Here is a 15,680-nt window from a genome sequence, read left to right on the forward strand (position 1 = left end):
TCAGTAATAAAGTAAACGAAAATCTATCTGTCTTCATGTATAAAAGAGAACGTGTGTGTATGTATGTTCACTTAAAACTCGAGAACCGTTAGTCAAACTTTGTACACATAAAGGGCGACATGACCACTCCGACGAGGTTTCGTTTGTACCGGATAGGTGGCGCTGTTGGTAGTTATTTTTATCTTTTGAATCATATATAGGTCGAATTCATATGAAATCTATATATGTAACTATCTATGTACATCATATGTTCACCTAAAATTGTCTTATGTAGTTAGATTACATTTAAAAATAAAATGAGCCATCGCGGGAAGGCTGGAAGATGTGAACCATTGATATTATTTTGTACAGGCATAGATGCATAAAAAGTTAGTTTACAACAGGGATTCATTTGGCATAAAAAAAAAATTAATATTAAGAAAATGTCACTTGCGCATGGCCACACGTCGCCATACGTTACACACTACTACGTTTTAGTCTATATATATTATCGTACAGCCAGCAAACGGTTTTATGTGCGGCTATAGATGTTTCACATCAAAATTGCATTTTGTTACGGGCGCAGCCGCGTGCGCAGCTAGTTATTAATGAATATTATAAAAGGTCTTACAGCCTAAAAGGCCTTAGGCGACGCATTGATGCTGAAATTGACATAAGGCTGTTATGATGCCCGATATTGAAATAACGATGAAGGTATTGAACAGGTTCGCTGCAGGATCTTCTCCAATGAGCGCATGAACATCTACAGAGGGTACCCGTTGCAAGTCATCCGCCACTTGGCCATCATCTCGCCCCTATGGAAGTTCATCATCGACGAGGCAAGTCATTTTTTAAACGTCTTTACGAATGTCAGACCAAAGTTATTATAAGTGTGCATATTTAAAAAACAATTCTGTAATATTTGAATAATATCAATTTTTTATTTATTTAATGCCTTTGTAGGCAGACGGGCATACGGCCCACCTGATGGTGAGTGGTTACCGTTGCCCATGGACTTCAGCAATGCCAGGGGCAGAGCCAAGCCGCTGCCTACCGCTTAATACTCTCCACAAGCCTCGTTTGAAGAAGGACATGTCATAGCGCACGGGAAACACCGTGGGGAGCTCACTCCATAGCCGGATGGTACGTGGCAAAAAAGATCTCTGGAAATGCACTGTGGATGACCGCAGCGGCTCCAGGTAGTATGGATGAACTCTATTCCGGGGATATACAGAGGGAACCGAAGTCCCTCCGCAGACCCAGAGGCTCCAAACGATCCGAGAGAATGGACAATTATCGACAATCCGAACGGCCCTCCTCTGTATGGAGTCAAATGGAAGAAGCTGGTATTTGGGAGCCCCGGCCCAGAGATGGGAGCAGTACTCCATGCGAGGCCGGACTTGTGCTTTATAAAGCAAAAGTCTTTGTCCAGGCGTGAAGTACCGCTTCGCTCTGTTGAGGACTCCCAGCATTTTGGACGCCAACTTCACTTTGCCTTCCAAATGACTAAAATTATTTAGTTGCCTTATACCAGCCTTTCCCAAAGTGGGCGATAACGCCGCTTTGTAGGCGCTGCAACCCTAAACGGGGGTGGTAAGAGATCCAGAAAAAAAGAGGGCGTTGTGTAGAGGCTTGGGAAGCGATTTGTAACTTCATCTAGGAGGACTCTTAGATACCGACTGAGCTCCCGCTTTAGTATTTTTTAAGTAGATGAAAAAATGGGGGCGCTAAAAAATTATTTATTCTCAAAGTGGGCATTAGACAAAATAAGTTTGGAAACCCCTGCCTTATACGATAGTTCAATGGACTTGGACCTCAAGTTTCGAGGTATTAACGGATACCAATAACAGAAACGACCATAACTGATCAGAATTGTGATGGTTTCGTTATCTATCTTAATATATTCATGGTAAACGTCTATTGAATCCGCACGGGTAGGTACCACCACCCTGCCTAATTTTGCTGCAAAGCAATAATGCATTTCGGTTTGAAGTGTGGAACCGCCGCTGCACTGTTAGGCGGAGACTTCCAATTCGCGTCTCGAGGGGTAATAACCAATAACCATTCAACAACAGGTTGGCCGTGAGTTCCTCTACCCTACGAAGAAAAAAAAATCTCATCGTACCAGTTAAAGATATTTTTTTCGGCTTTAAAACAAACTCCGGTGCTTAGTGAGCCCCTTATCATGTCATTCTCCAAATAAGATTCCTTTAAGCAAATGGCTCTGCCTGGGCCAGGCATTGCTAGTCGTTCCCGATACACCGTATTTAAATACCGTAAAATGGAGGGAATCAGGACACTTTTTAAGTTCGACATTGTTTTTTATCGTACTCCGATCGTAATGGTTCCGTAGGCTTAAATTTTTTTAAATGATGCGTTATTATACATAGTTCATTACAAATTATACACAAAAACTGAAAAAAACTAGCTTGAACTGATTCACCTTGGCCTTGGGGTGAATCAGGATATGTATGGGGACAATAGTTTTTCGATAGGGCTGGCACTATTTAGTTGTTAGGTACCTAACCTAACTTTAGGTAATTAACTTTTTAATATCTTTAGTGAGTTACAAAACTTTGATGACTAAATTAAACTTTTTGATATTCTTGAACACTAAATAAAAGTCATTTTTCCATTCATTCAATTTGTCCCTATTCTACCTCTAGTCCCTATTGCCCCCAATCTACTGTAAAATCCATGCGGTGGAAAACAAAAGAAAGTAGTTCGCTGTGATTTTGTGCGTCCAAAAATGTACCTAAACAAATAGGGGTTTGATTTCGTTTTTGATTGTAAAGGAACCGCCTCGTATGATCCAAGGCGTCGCTTCGAATCCAATACCGCCCGTCGAGTCCATCGATCGCTATGAATACGAACAGACAGACAGACGAATTTTCAACGGTACCCGTAGCATTTGGTACAGCTTCTTCTCATCAATAAATCCGAACCACAGAATGTAGTAAGTATAACCACTATAAAAATGTAGCTCTTTTATATTTGTGTGGAATAACTGTGACATTAAAAGTTGGTGGGATAAACCACGGTAGACTTGACTTATATTTTCAATGTGACTATTTTGCGAGATATGATCGCATAATTTTAAAATTTTTAATGAATTAAATACATAATAATGACTTATTTAGAATAACTTAGCTTCGAACGATCTTGCTCAGATCAGGTTTCAAAATTAGTTTCGTAATAATTTGTTGTCGAACTTATCCATGGTTGTCAAAAGTCCTTGGATACGACTGATTTTGATCGTGTTGAAACATATATAACAAAGACTTCTTTTAACAAAGAAAGTTTTAAGAGAACAATAATTTCAAAATATAAAAAGAACGAGATAACGATTTATTTAGATTTTCGTATTTAAAAAAAAAAAAACATTAAATTTGCACTGCTTTGTGCTGATTCGTGCGTCCAGTCAAGGAATAAGCCTAGACGACGTAGAGAATTTTCTAGAAATATCACTATAAAAAGCTATTGACTTCGGTCACTAGCGGACCAATTGCAATGACGTTTTAAAATAAAACTTAAGAGAAACATAACGTACTTTCTAGTGGGTCACGTTTGCCGTTGGTTTATATGTCCAACGAAACAATATGCCCCCCAACTTAAGCATTGTTGTTATTATGTTGTTTGTCTATGGGGATGCGTGATAAAATTACAGCCTTATTATTATTGGGCGGCTGTATGTGTGCGAGTTTAAACGGGAGGTACATTTGTACAATATACACTTTAAGGTTCCATTGTCGTACGTCCAATTAACACGTATGTGTTGCCTTCGCATGTATCCGTTGTCCGTAGGTCAACGTCACTGGCTAGCCTCAGGCGACATTTTGAATAATACTAAAGTGTTAATCAGAAAAAATCTAATGTCCTTTCAAAGAACATGAATACAAGTAGTGCAAGATAAATATAGGAAATACAGAAGGCATGTTAGTGTTGCACCATTGATGACATCATTCGACATTTGTATAGATATTAAAATTGGTTCTGATGAATTCAACTGATGGGACCTCTAAGTGTTGTCGTACTGTACATTGTTATCGGGGAGCTCTTCATTTTAGGCACTTTAGTACGTTAATTAAATTAAAGTGGAATAAATAAAATTTGATATATAAATAAAAAAATACCAGAATAAAACTAATGTGTTTACTTTTAATTAATTGTATTTTGAATAATCATGCATCCCCATACATACAATCACGTGCTTGTATTTTGATTTTATTATTGTTTCATTTTGTTTTTATTAAATAAAAACTATTTATTTTTCCTTTTACAATTTGTTTCATAAATTCATCGCCCTTGACAAAATAATTATTTATATATTTTTAAGTTGATTTTAAATTTTTAATTGTGAATTTTAAGTATAATTATAATATATATGAAATAGTTATATTGTTTCTTATAAATAAATCATTATAGTTAGATTATTATATGGTTTGTTACAATTTAAGTACACGAATTCCAGCTTCGGTGTTTTGAGAGATTAATATATTATAAAAGCAAAATCGCTTTAGTACATTGTATCGACTTGTCACTAAATATGATTGTTAAAACTGACATCTATCCAATAAATAAGATTAAATTGTGCACTAAAGATTAAATACTGTGCCAATAACTTCCAATACATTTATTTATTTAGCTTAAGTTGAAACATAGTTTACAAAGTAAATGAATAGGCGGGCTGGTTCCATATTTTTTCTATAGCCGATTTATCGACACGGAATTTTTTGAAAAGTAGATAATTTAACTTTTTTTAAATGGTTGCACACCTTTTAACTTTTGTTCAAACCTCATTTAGAATTTTGAAAGAGTACGCTTAGTGAAAAGTAAAATTTAGTCAACTCAAGCCGCTGGTTTAATTTCTATTGAAACACTAAAACTCACATCTTCATCGACCACACTTAATTTTCGACGTTTCAAGTTTATGTGACTTAAGTGACTTTGCTTATCACTCGTTTTATGAATTTATCATGATATTGACAATGACGAAGCTAGAACTCGACTAGTAGATTAATTAAATAAATCTGTTGTGTTTTATTGTGAAGCATGTTTTTTTTTTCTACCCTTCTGTGTCTGCAGTAAGTATAAGTGATCGCTATTGTAGCATAATTTCTTATACATATATATAAATGGCCTACAATTTAACACTCCTTAATTAATTTTATATCCCTTAAACCTTAAATTTATTTGCAATCGTTTCTCCTTTAAACTTTAGAAAGAATACCCCACAGCGAGCTTTTCTATTTATGCTTTTATTTTCGTAAAGTATTTCGTAACGGTTAATGGGTTCGCTAGAAAATCGACTGGCAGAACATATAATTATGACTTCATTTAGATCTCAATAGATTTCAAAAATATATATACATAATAATATGTGTTATTGGAGAACTACGTACAGCTTTAGGCGAAAGTGGGCTGACGGTGATGCATGATACTATGTTGTTGCTTACATTGAAATATCACTGCTGTCCAAAAACATGTTCACTGTTGTTCACTACATGATCATTTGCAATATAACCCTCGAATACTACGCCAGAATGTGGTAATGCAAATATTATTTTACATACCGATATCACGGCTATGTTGAAATATTGTCATTTAATATTCATATTAAAAAACAGAATAGTATAATAAAATGAGTAACAGTGAATATGCAACGTATTGCACTGTGTAAATTAGTTTCAATGAACACCGCCGATATTTATTTTATAAATCACGAACATATCACCTAAAAAGTAAAAAATACTAGATGCAAGCAGCGGAGGACCAGTCACTGTGATATATCTTGAAAGTGGGTGGCTGAGATACAGTAGGGGCTGTCTATAGGCCAAAGATAATATAACAATAAAAAAAAACAAATTAAGACGCACATACATACATCGTTATATCACACAAAATGAATATACTGAGAATTAAAAATAATCCCAGGATTATTAAAATTTGTAACAGCTGCCAACAGAATTTATAGTGGGATACAAATCCAAAATACATGATGTTAGAAAACTTTATAAAATTTTTACTTGCATAATACAGTTCATAGATATTTTTTCAGTAGTAAAAAAAAGTAATTTCATGTGTAAATGAATACAAAATAAAAATTAGGCCTTAGTAAGAAAGAAGCATGTAATTAGAATTTTCATGTTTGAGTTAGGATAAATTGCTTTTTTTTGTATGTTTATCAATATAGAAACGATAGTCAACGTTTGATTACTTACAGTAATGGAACTCGTCGGTCAGAAAGAATGTGGACAGGACTATTCGACGATATCAGTCCATCATATCGCAGAACTTGCATTGGGCACGAGCTCAATCGGAAGCGACAAGCCGAAGATCGTTATCAGGAATCTTTGCTTCGGGCTATATCAGTTACTCATGATAATAATTTAAACAATTTCACGAAACTTCTGCTGAAAATTTATGCGAAATTCGCATCTCAATGTGGACGATCGGAACAATCTTTAAGTATCCGTCCACCTTACGTAGTTCCTCGGGATCAATTACCGTCTTTCATTCAACGGTCAGTGGAAATCGAACAAGCCGAATTCCATCCAAGTGGAACAGGAAAAGAACCGCAACCCGGTTCTGTTCCTGCACCAGGTCCATCATCTGTACCAAAAGTAATAACCGACCCTGAACTCGGAACTGTAACTTTAACTTTGCCAGAATCTAATTTGATCTTTAATTCATCTGAAGTATTACGTGTCTCATCAACTGATTTGGTACCGGGGTCCTCATCAGAATCAGTAGTTGAGCCTGCTCATGAAGTAGCACCTGGATCGTCATCTGAAATTTTGCCAGAGTCACCACCGGAATTTGTACCTGGGTTTTCAAATGAAATCGAACCTGGGTCTTCATCGGAAGTGGTACCTGAATTTACATCCGAAATTATACCTGGCAATACAATTCAATTCGCACTTGAGGTGTTACCAGAAGCAGTACCGGGGATTTCATCAGAAAAGCTACCAGGCATTGAAAATGAAAATGTACCATATGCAACTGGCGTTGCATCTAATATTGAAGACGATTCTGACGAAGACATCGATTTTACTGCGGAAAAACCCGTAATTATCCGTGAACAAAAGACTTTAATTGTTGATGAGATTAAGCCTTTCCAAATTGACGGTTTTAGGCCATTACACTTTGACCTTCTCCATAGACCAGATCATACGGCTGATTTTGATCCTCGTCGAGATAATATACTTTTCGGGATAGAGGAGGAGCTAGAGGAACCTGATCTCGGGCGTGAGCGAATCGATCGCATTCATAACTTGCTTGCGTTGGAAGATCTGGATGATGATTCTGAGGATAGCGATGATGAAATCGATGATGATGATGAAGACGAAGACGATGACGATGATGAGGACGTATCGGAGGTGCCTCAAGACCAGACTGAACAGGCAGAAGGACAAAACAACGAGGACCGCAACAATCAAACTCAGCAGCTCGAAGAACAGGCACAAGCTAATCAAGAACCTACTAATAAGGAAGCAGACGCGAATGAACAAAAATCGGAAGCCGACAACGAAGGTTCCGATAACAATCAGGCTAACGAATAATTGTGCCGTAAAAAGAAATAGAAGCATTCTACCGCAATCATTTATGGATCTTTTAGAAGAATTTATATATATATATAATATCTTTATCGAAAACTGTATTAAAATTTGTGTTACCTACAGATATTATTTGGTCATAGTTTGTGGGAGGGTGGTCACGCATTTCATTCCTTATCATCATTTGTGGAATTTTAATACGGTTCAGGATATTAAAATCAAAACGCACGGTCGGTATCTTACTACTGATGGAGATATGTTACTGAGTTAATAGAGGACTTAATAGATGGATAGGATGACTGAAATGACTACTGACTGAATAGTAACGATTATTCTTCTCTTATTTTTTTGAAGAAATTTGTAGTTCTGTAAATATTGACTTATTTAAAACAGTTAATTCGGTATCTTAGAAACTCACAGCATGAAACATATTTTCGTTTCATCAAAAAACAGAGTTAAGCTTAAGAAAAAAAGTAATTACTATCCAGAAGCTTTTACAAGTTCATAAAATAGGAATTGAACTTTTTTAGAATTTCAAACTTGATGCTGTTTTCCCAGTATGCTGCGATTTTACTGCGAATACACATTCTAATTTTTGTGAATTAGCCGCTATGTCTATTTGAATGGTATTAATAATTACTATTCTCTTTAGAATATATATTAGTTATTAAGATAATTTACTCTTAATAATCAGTTAGGTTCAAATTTAAAATTTCTCGGTTGTATATGTGGCTTATAAATTAATTTAAATGTATTGTTCATAAATTTATTTACGAATTTTAATAAAATTCACTTACCTTAAGTCGGTTTAAATTTAAATTCATTTATGATCTAATTTAATAGATACTAATTTTAATTAAATTTTACATAAAGCAATTTGAATTAAAAAAGTAAAGTATTAAATATTTTATAATTTTATTAAATTTAATTATTTCACTCAAAATACGTAATTAGGTTATTATCTTATTTTTATCTTATCAATTAATCCATTGCATTTTCATCGTAATTTATAATGTTTACGTAAAATTAGTCTTTGTGGTAATTTTTTTGTGATAGTATTAAATTGATTCATTATATTTCAGTATTCGATTAATTATAAAGGTGTCAAACAAGTATGTAACTGAAAACGTCCTGAATGAATAAGCGTGCCGATGTGAACTTACAAAAAAAATGTAATTAACATTGCCCTTTTTTTGTAGTCTAATAAAGTCTGTTCCAAATGCAGAGTGAAGAAGGTCATTGAACTTGGGTTAACCGAATCAATTACCCTCCTGTATTGGTTTTAAATGTAATTCTTACTGGCTTTGGTTGATAAACTGAATTCACCTTTATGTCTTCAATGGGTTCCTGAAATTAAATAATAAAGTCTTCACGTCGGTACATTCTAGAACAGTCCACGACCGAATCAAATTGGCAGCCGCTGCCTGTCCACGCTGTAAAACGTATATGTGGTAGATGTTTAAAAGTCACGGAAGTCTAGTGCTTCAGTTTTGCAACTGGTACCAACAATAATTTGGGTTAATGACAGTTTTTGCTCTGCGTTTGCAATGGACTTATTTAATATTTAATAATATGGGCTAGGCCGTGTATAACCGTCTACTAAAATAATAATAAATAATAATAAAGCCCTTTATTTCCGAACTACAACCATGAAATTTACATTTTTTTTTTTTTTACATGTTATTTCTTATAGTATATCTCGGAGTTCGGCGTGCCTCGTGGCATAGGCCTCCTCCAGCTCTCTCCATTGGGCTCGGTCCTCTGCAACTCTGGTCCAGTATGGTCCTAGGGTTAGGCGTATATCATCGCTCCATCTCGTTTTTGGTCGCCCCTGTCTTCTGGTGTCCCCTCTTGGATACCATAAAGTAACCTGTTTACTCGTCTACTAGCGTTAGTTATATGTACGAGAGAGAGCCCAAAGGAAATCAGTACTTAATACGCGAAATAACCCGTCCGCGCGTAGTCTAAATAGTCCTTAGGCTACAAACGAATAAGTCGTTACTTTATCTGCGTTTCACGCGAAGACCATGTTTGACGCCGTTTATACTAATCGATTGATCTCTAAAATATATACTATAATTAAACATAAATTTAGGTGTCCAGAAAGTAAGTGATTTAAAACAAGACTTTGTAGAAAACGCTTATGCTATCTCGCTGCAGTACATTGCTTTTAGAACATTTTAATACTATTACATCAATACTATTAGCACGTAGATCATTGAAACGATTCTTAATATAAGTTACTTGGTGTCATTCAAAACAAATATTAACAATTAAAAAAAAACAAAAATATGTGTTGTCGACATAGAATATGTTATTAGATTATAATTATTACTAATACTTGTATCTTAAAAACCAATGCATGAGTCAGGCCTAAGTCTAATTTTGTTTTACAATGATATGTCTGAACTATTTAGATATTATTTGTTGATTCTAGGCAGTGTGTTACTGTGTAAATTGCTTGTATTTATAATTACTTTTAATTGACTTCGACGCTCAAATTCGCCTTACAAATTCTATACCAGAACTTGATATACAGGTCTGTGTTTGAGAACCCCAGTTAATCCCCAACAAAAACTTAAAAAACTTATATCTCGGACCTTTATGAGTCAAATCACTCAATTTTCCCATTAAAATCACGGAGTAATAGTAGGCAATGCATGATATAAAACTCGTACTTAAATTTATAATGCAGAGGGTTCGTCGTTGGGAGCGTGTTATGAAAAACTGAAGCTATTTGAAGTATAAGCCAAATAGCATTGTTAAGTTACTATTTAGTTTTGGGTCCGGTCATTGGTTATGGCTCATGCATAAAATTATTCAATAACCACGATTAGTCTCTTCTTATCGCTACTAAAATATGAGGAAAAGTTTGATAAAAAGAGGAAAATGCAATTGAAACAGACGAAAAACCGTCAAAATAGAGCTCTTTGCTGAACTCCGCGTACTTTTCAAACAGGGATGCAATGCATATCGGGAAAAGATCGGATTATAAAATCGATGGTTTAACATAAGTGTTGGTTGGGGTTTAGCAAATCTTTAATATAAGCTCGAAATAAGCAACTGGCGAGAAAACGTACAGATTTGAGAAAGGTGGACGATTGTTGACGCAGCGGCTAACACGTATTTTGATCGCTGATCCGAGGCAAATTTCTAGTTGCACGGGAAAGGGATGAGATTTTTTTGTAAGAAGTGGACGAGGTTAAAATGCTTCGTAAAGGATTTTAAATATGGTTAGAAGATACTGTTCTGGCTCGCCATAATTGGTCGTCTAAAATGGGGATGCTATCTACATTTTCTTCAAATGGTTGGTCGATTGGTCTTTTGGATTGTCTTCATCTCCCCACGAAACGGACACGCATAAAGTATATTTACTGGTTATCGTCTGGTCTTCTGGCTCGCCTTTACCAGCCGGCCTATGTAGAGGAATGAGCTTACATTGTCAGAATGTACTAGTGACTTTCATTAATTGAGTGTCCGATGTTAGAATGCAAGTAGGATTGCCTTAATTGACTGTCCGATGTTAGAATGCAAGTAGGATTGCCTTAATTGACTGTCCGATGTTAGAATGCAAGTAGGATTGCCTTAATTGACTGTCCGATGTTAGAATGCAAGTAGGATTGCCTTAATTGACTGTCCGAAGTTAGAATGCAAGTAGGATTGCCTTAATTGACTGTCCAATCTTAGAATGCAAGAAGGATTGCCTTAATTGGTTGTCCGAAGTTAGAATGCAAGTCGGATTACCTATATTGACTGTTCGATGTTAGAATGCAAGTAGGATTGTCTTAATTGACTGTCCGAAGTTAGAATGCAAGAAGGATTACCCTAATTGACTGTCCGATTTTAGAATGCAAGTAGGATTGCCTTAATTGACTGTCCGAAGTTAGAATGCAAGAAGGATTGCCTTAATTGACTGTTCGAAGTTAGAATGCAAGAAGGATTGCCTTATTTGATTTTCCGATTTTAGAATACAAGTAAGATTGCCTTAATTGGCCATCTAGCGCAAGGAAGAACGAGCAATTTGCTTCAAGCGCAGAAATGTTGAAGACATTAACAGACATATGAGAGTTATGGTAAAGTTATGATTGATGCTACTTCTTATGGTTATTGAATAATTAAGGTTTCAATATAATAGTCAACGTCATTGGTGTTACTTTATCGCATAGTAATTATATAATAATCGAATGTATTTAGTCATCAATGTTTGTAGTCATCCATGAAAGGACTTGTGGATAATAGCAAAAAAAGAATAGGCGCGGTAAGAAAAGAAATAATCACCTACATATGGAGTATTACATTGCAGCATTTGTTTCTATGAAAATTACGCATTAGTAAGAAAATACTAGAGGTGTTTAGTATGCTTCTGTCAAACTCTTTTAAATGATGGAAATTTACCAATGACGCTTAATATGTTCTTAGTATTATAAGGTAAACTTATTGTAAATTTGAGAAATATGCAGTAATGGAATCTAGTGGGTACATAATATGCCAAATGTATTAACTTCGTTCGTCTTCGAAAAAGTTATTAAAGTAAAAAATTCACTAACTTTATAACAGGTTAAATACAGACAAATAATATCTGAGAGTCCATACAAACCTTCTTGACACTATTTAATTTAATACTGTTCCAAATGAAAATTAATTTGAACAAATAACTAATATCTGAATTTTGCTGTCCGAGTACCAAGCGTGTCAGTTGTTTATTGTACGGTTTACCTCATCTATTTATTTTTATTTATTGCTAAGAGGAGTGAACGAGCTCTCGGCCCACCTGGTGCGAAGTTAACGGAGCCCATAGAATTCAATCACGTTAATGTCGCCAACTAATTTGAGGGTCCACTTTGAGTTTTTAAGGACCGAAAAACAAACGAAAGACAAACCGAAACGCATTACTGTTTCGCGGCAGAAATAGACAGGGTGGTGGTACATACCCGTGTGGGCACACAAGACGCCATATCATCAGTATAGATGCCCAAACATGAGTATCACCACCTTCACCATACAGAAGAGTAAGAAAATTGAGAAGGGTCAAAAAAGTAAATGTAAACAAACTATACGGCAACAATCTTCAATTTATTTGATTGATTGCATTCCTCGTATCTTTTTAGATTTGCGAAATTTCATGGATCTCCATTATAATGTGTGTAGTTTATATTTATCCACAAGTTCTGTTCATTGTGAAGGCCATTTAATGTAGAGGAATAGACAAATATATTCGTGTATCTTATTCATTCTTTAAATAGTATTTATCTTACTTTGATATTTTTTTACACTAAGTCATCTTTACTCATTATTCATACAATTTCATATCTTTATAATTAAGGTCAATCGTTATTATTTTCAATTTATAAATAAAATTGGACATTTTTTTCTGACCGGCGAAGTGACAAGGGCTCTCAAATGTACCAGTTAGTTTTATGGTGTTTACTTTATGTTTCTCCTAAATATTGATTTCCTTGTCACGATGGCCTAACTAGTAATGGTATGTAAATATGTGAAAGTCGGAATAATTAACAAGTTTTTGTTACAAAAACTAGGTTAATGGGAGTGTGAATATAGCCCTTTGTTTAAATAACAAAAAAAACGTGATTTTCAAAATGGCGCTAAATTTATTTGTAGTAATAGCATTTATTATATAATTTTGTGAAAAAAAGAGCAACAAGTTTCATTTCTGAAATAAAAACTAGATAGGGTTTTTTTGTAAAATGTAATTTCTTAGAATTATGTTTAAAAAACAAGGGCATAGCTTTAAGAAAGGGTAAGAATTAAAGAGGTAAAAATAACAAAAAATTGTAATAAAACTAAAAAAAAATGTTACGTAAACGTACTTATACAGTATACGTACGGGAAAAAAGATCCCAATTTTTATATCTTTTGTAATTACCTAATATGGTTTCAAACCTATTCATCTGTGATATTTTATATCTATCTTTTACTATAGTGTATTTTCTATAATTTATGATTGCATCTCTGGATTTTTTTCCTCATTTGTCTATCGATGATTGTCAAACTGTTTATTGAAGTTTATCTCTGGATGTCTATTATACTCATTATAATAATACGTGATCAAATGTGCATTTTGATATGATTCATAATCACCCTGCCTCTATATTTTGTATAATAGCAACCGAATTTTGTGAGAGATTTTCATTTTGCGGCTTACGGAGTAAGTATGGCATTTGCATTTGCAATGGTTATGTAAAATTTCCGGTCTGTTGGTTGCTTAATAAAAGGCCGGTGGGGTTGTACATTTTCTCACACAAATACATTCAGATAAATTTTCCTTGAGAGTTTGTACATGGTTTTTGTTTGCTAGCAGGAGAAATAATATTTTATGAAAATGCCATGAACACAACTTTCCAGTCATCTCCAAACAAAATTAGTTCGGTGAAAATATACGCTTCGATTCTGGTGATACACGAGTGTAGGTTTTTGAAATTATTATAGTACAGTGTGACTAGCAATGATCAACCTAAAGCTTGGTAAAGGATCTTCACAATTTTTATTGGAGAACCAATATATAAATTAAGACCAGACCAGACGTGTCTCATGTTTCTACACGTAGCGCATTGAATTTCGACACAGGCACAACACATCGAGTTTCTCGTGGGATCTCACGGGGTCGCGATTCCGATCCGGTGGTAGATTCAGCGAAGCAAAACTCTTGTTAGAGCTAATATTAGCGTGTCCTCCAAGGTTGATCCTCGTGAGCCCGCCTAACAAACGGGGCATACTTTAAATAACTCCTTTAGGTTACTAGCTATTAGGTACTTAAGGAATGATACTGCTCCTCCAGTCTACCCGTTTTTTAAAATTGGTGGACGTGATCAAGGCCCATCTAGTGTTAAGTGGACACTGGAGCTCATAAATCAACAATGTAAATGCCGCCGCCCACCTTGAGATACGAGTTGTAAGTCTTAGTTTCTCAATACAACGGCTGCCCTTTAAACCGAAATGCATTACTGATTCACGGCAGAAATAGACATGGAGTTTTATCTGCCTGGTGCAGGCCCACAAGACGCCCTGCTACCAGTTAAATCGTGCTAATAGCACTTAAATGTTGCGTCGAAGCCTTGTTCGGACTAGGCGAGTATTAGTCGAGTACCGAGTAATTTAGTGGCTAAACTACTCGCTACTGCACAGAAATTATCGCATTACGGTCCAGTAGGGTACACAAGTGAGTGGTGTTTTGCAAGATGAACAGGCTGCAACGCAATAGAGTGAATAAACTGATTAAGCTAATCGTAATGGCTATTTTAGAAGAGGTGGATGAGGAAACTTCTGTGATTAAGAAAAATAAGGTATGGGTACGAAAATGGATCGATAGAAGTGATAAACTAGGAGCTACTAAATGTCTTCTGAAGGAATTAGCATTGGAAGAGATCCCAAAGAATACTTCGATAGGACTTGTTTAGTCAGTGAGCCAGTGAGCAAGGACGCGTGATTGGAGGCGCTACTCGCCCGTAAAAATAGAACAAAATGATTGACTTGACTAAATTATTTACTAACCTACTCGACTAAATTTTTGGTGTTCAGATACATTTAGCTATTAAATTACTCGGTACTCGACTAAAATACTCGCCTAGTCCGAACAAGGCTTTAGAGAAGAGCACTACTACAACTGTACCGTAATTAGTTTGTGAATATTAAAATGGCCTGTCCAAATCTTCAATTGCGATTTAAATAAAACATTTTCTAGGGTACCACATAGTTAAACACAAAATGTTTTTTTTTCTGTTGTTTTATTTCAAATATATTTTTATACAAGTGCATGTTTATATCCTTATTGACGAGTAGCTGAATTTTCGGTAGGTACTAATGCGAGAAATATCTGTTGTTCGCGTTCTGAGAACTGAATGTTTTGACAAACTATAGGGCAATATTTTACTATGCTATTACTTTTAAGCTATCGATATTACGTGGCAAAACCTTTAGATATGAGGTAAAAGTCTCAATTATAGTGGTGTGTCGAATAAGCCGCCCCTCAAATTGAAACTCGTGAATGCGTCGGGCAAAGTGGTAACCGTGCATTGTTTTTCACTCATGTAAAACAGTAGAAGATAAAAAAATCCCTTCAGCAGAATCCTTGACGGACTCCATGATGAGTTCGTTCGGTTACCAGGGTCCCTATGCTGGCTCCTGTAG

General features: G+C 35.3%; 1 protein-coding gene across 1 annotated transcript in view; it reads left to right on the forward strand.

Annotated features, from left to right (window-relative positions):
* Window positions 1–15,680, forward strand: part of LOC101737920 (uncharacterized) — a 49,231-nt gene that overhangs the window by 7,340 nt on the left and 26,211 nt on the right. The window contains exons 11-13 of the mRNA XM_062671217.1: window positions 705–818; window positions 2,775–2,935; window positions 6,203–7,512. Of these exons, the coding sequence (XP_062527201.1) occupies window positions 705–818; window positions 2,775–2,935; window positions 6,203–7,512 (1,585 nt within the window). The remainder of the gene's footprint in view (window positions 1–704; window positions 819–2,774; window positions 2,936–6,202; window positions 7,513–15,680) is intronic.

Source organism: Bombyx mori, chromosome 1 (assembly GCF_030269925.1).
Source record: "Bombyx mori chromosome 1, ASM3026992v2".
In the NCBI taxonomy this organism is placed as follows: domain Eukaryota; kingdom Metazoa; phylum Arthropoda; class Insecta; order Lepidoptera; family Bombycidae; genus Bombyx; species Bombyx mori.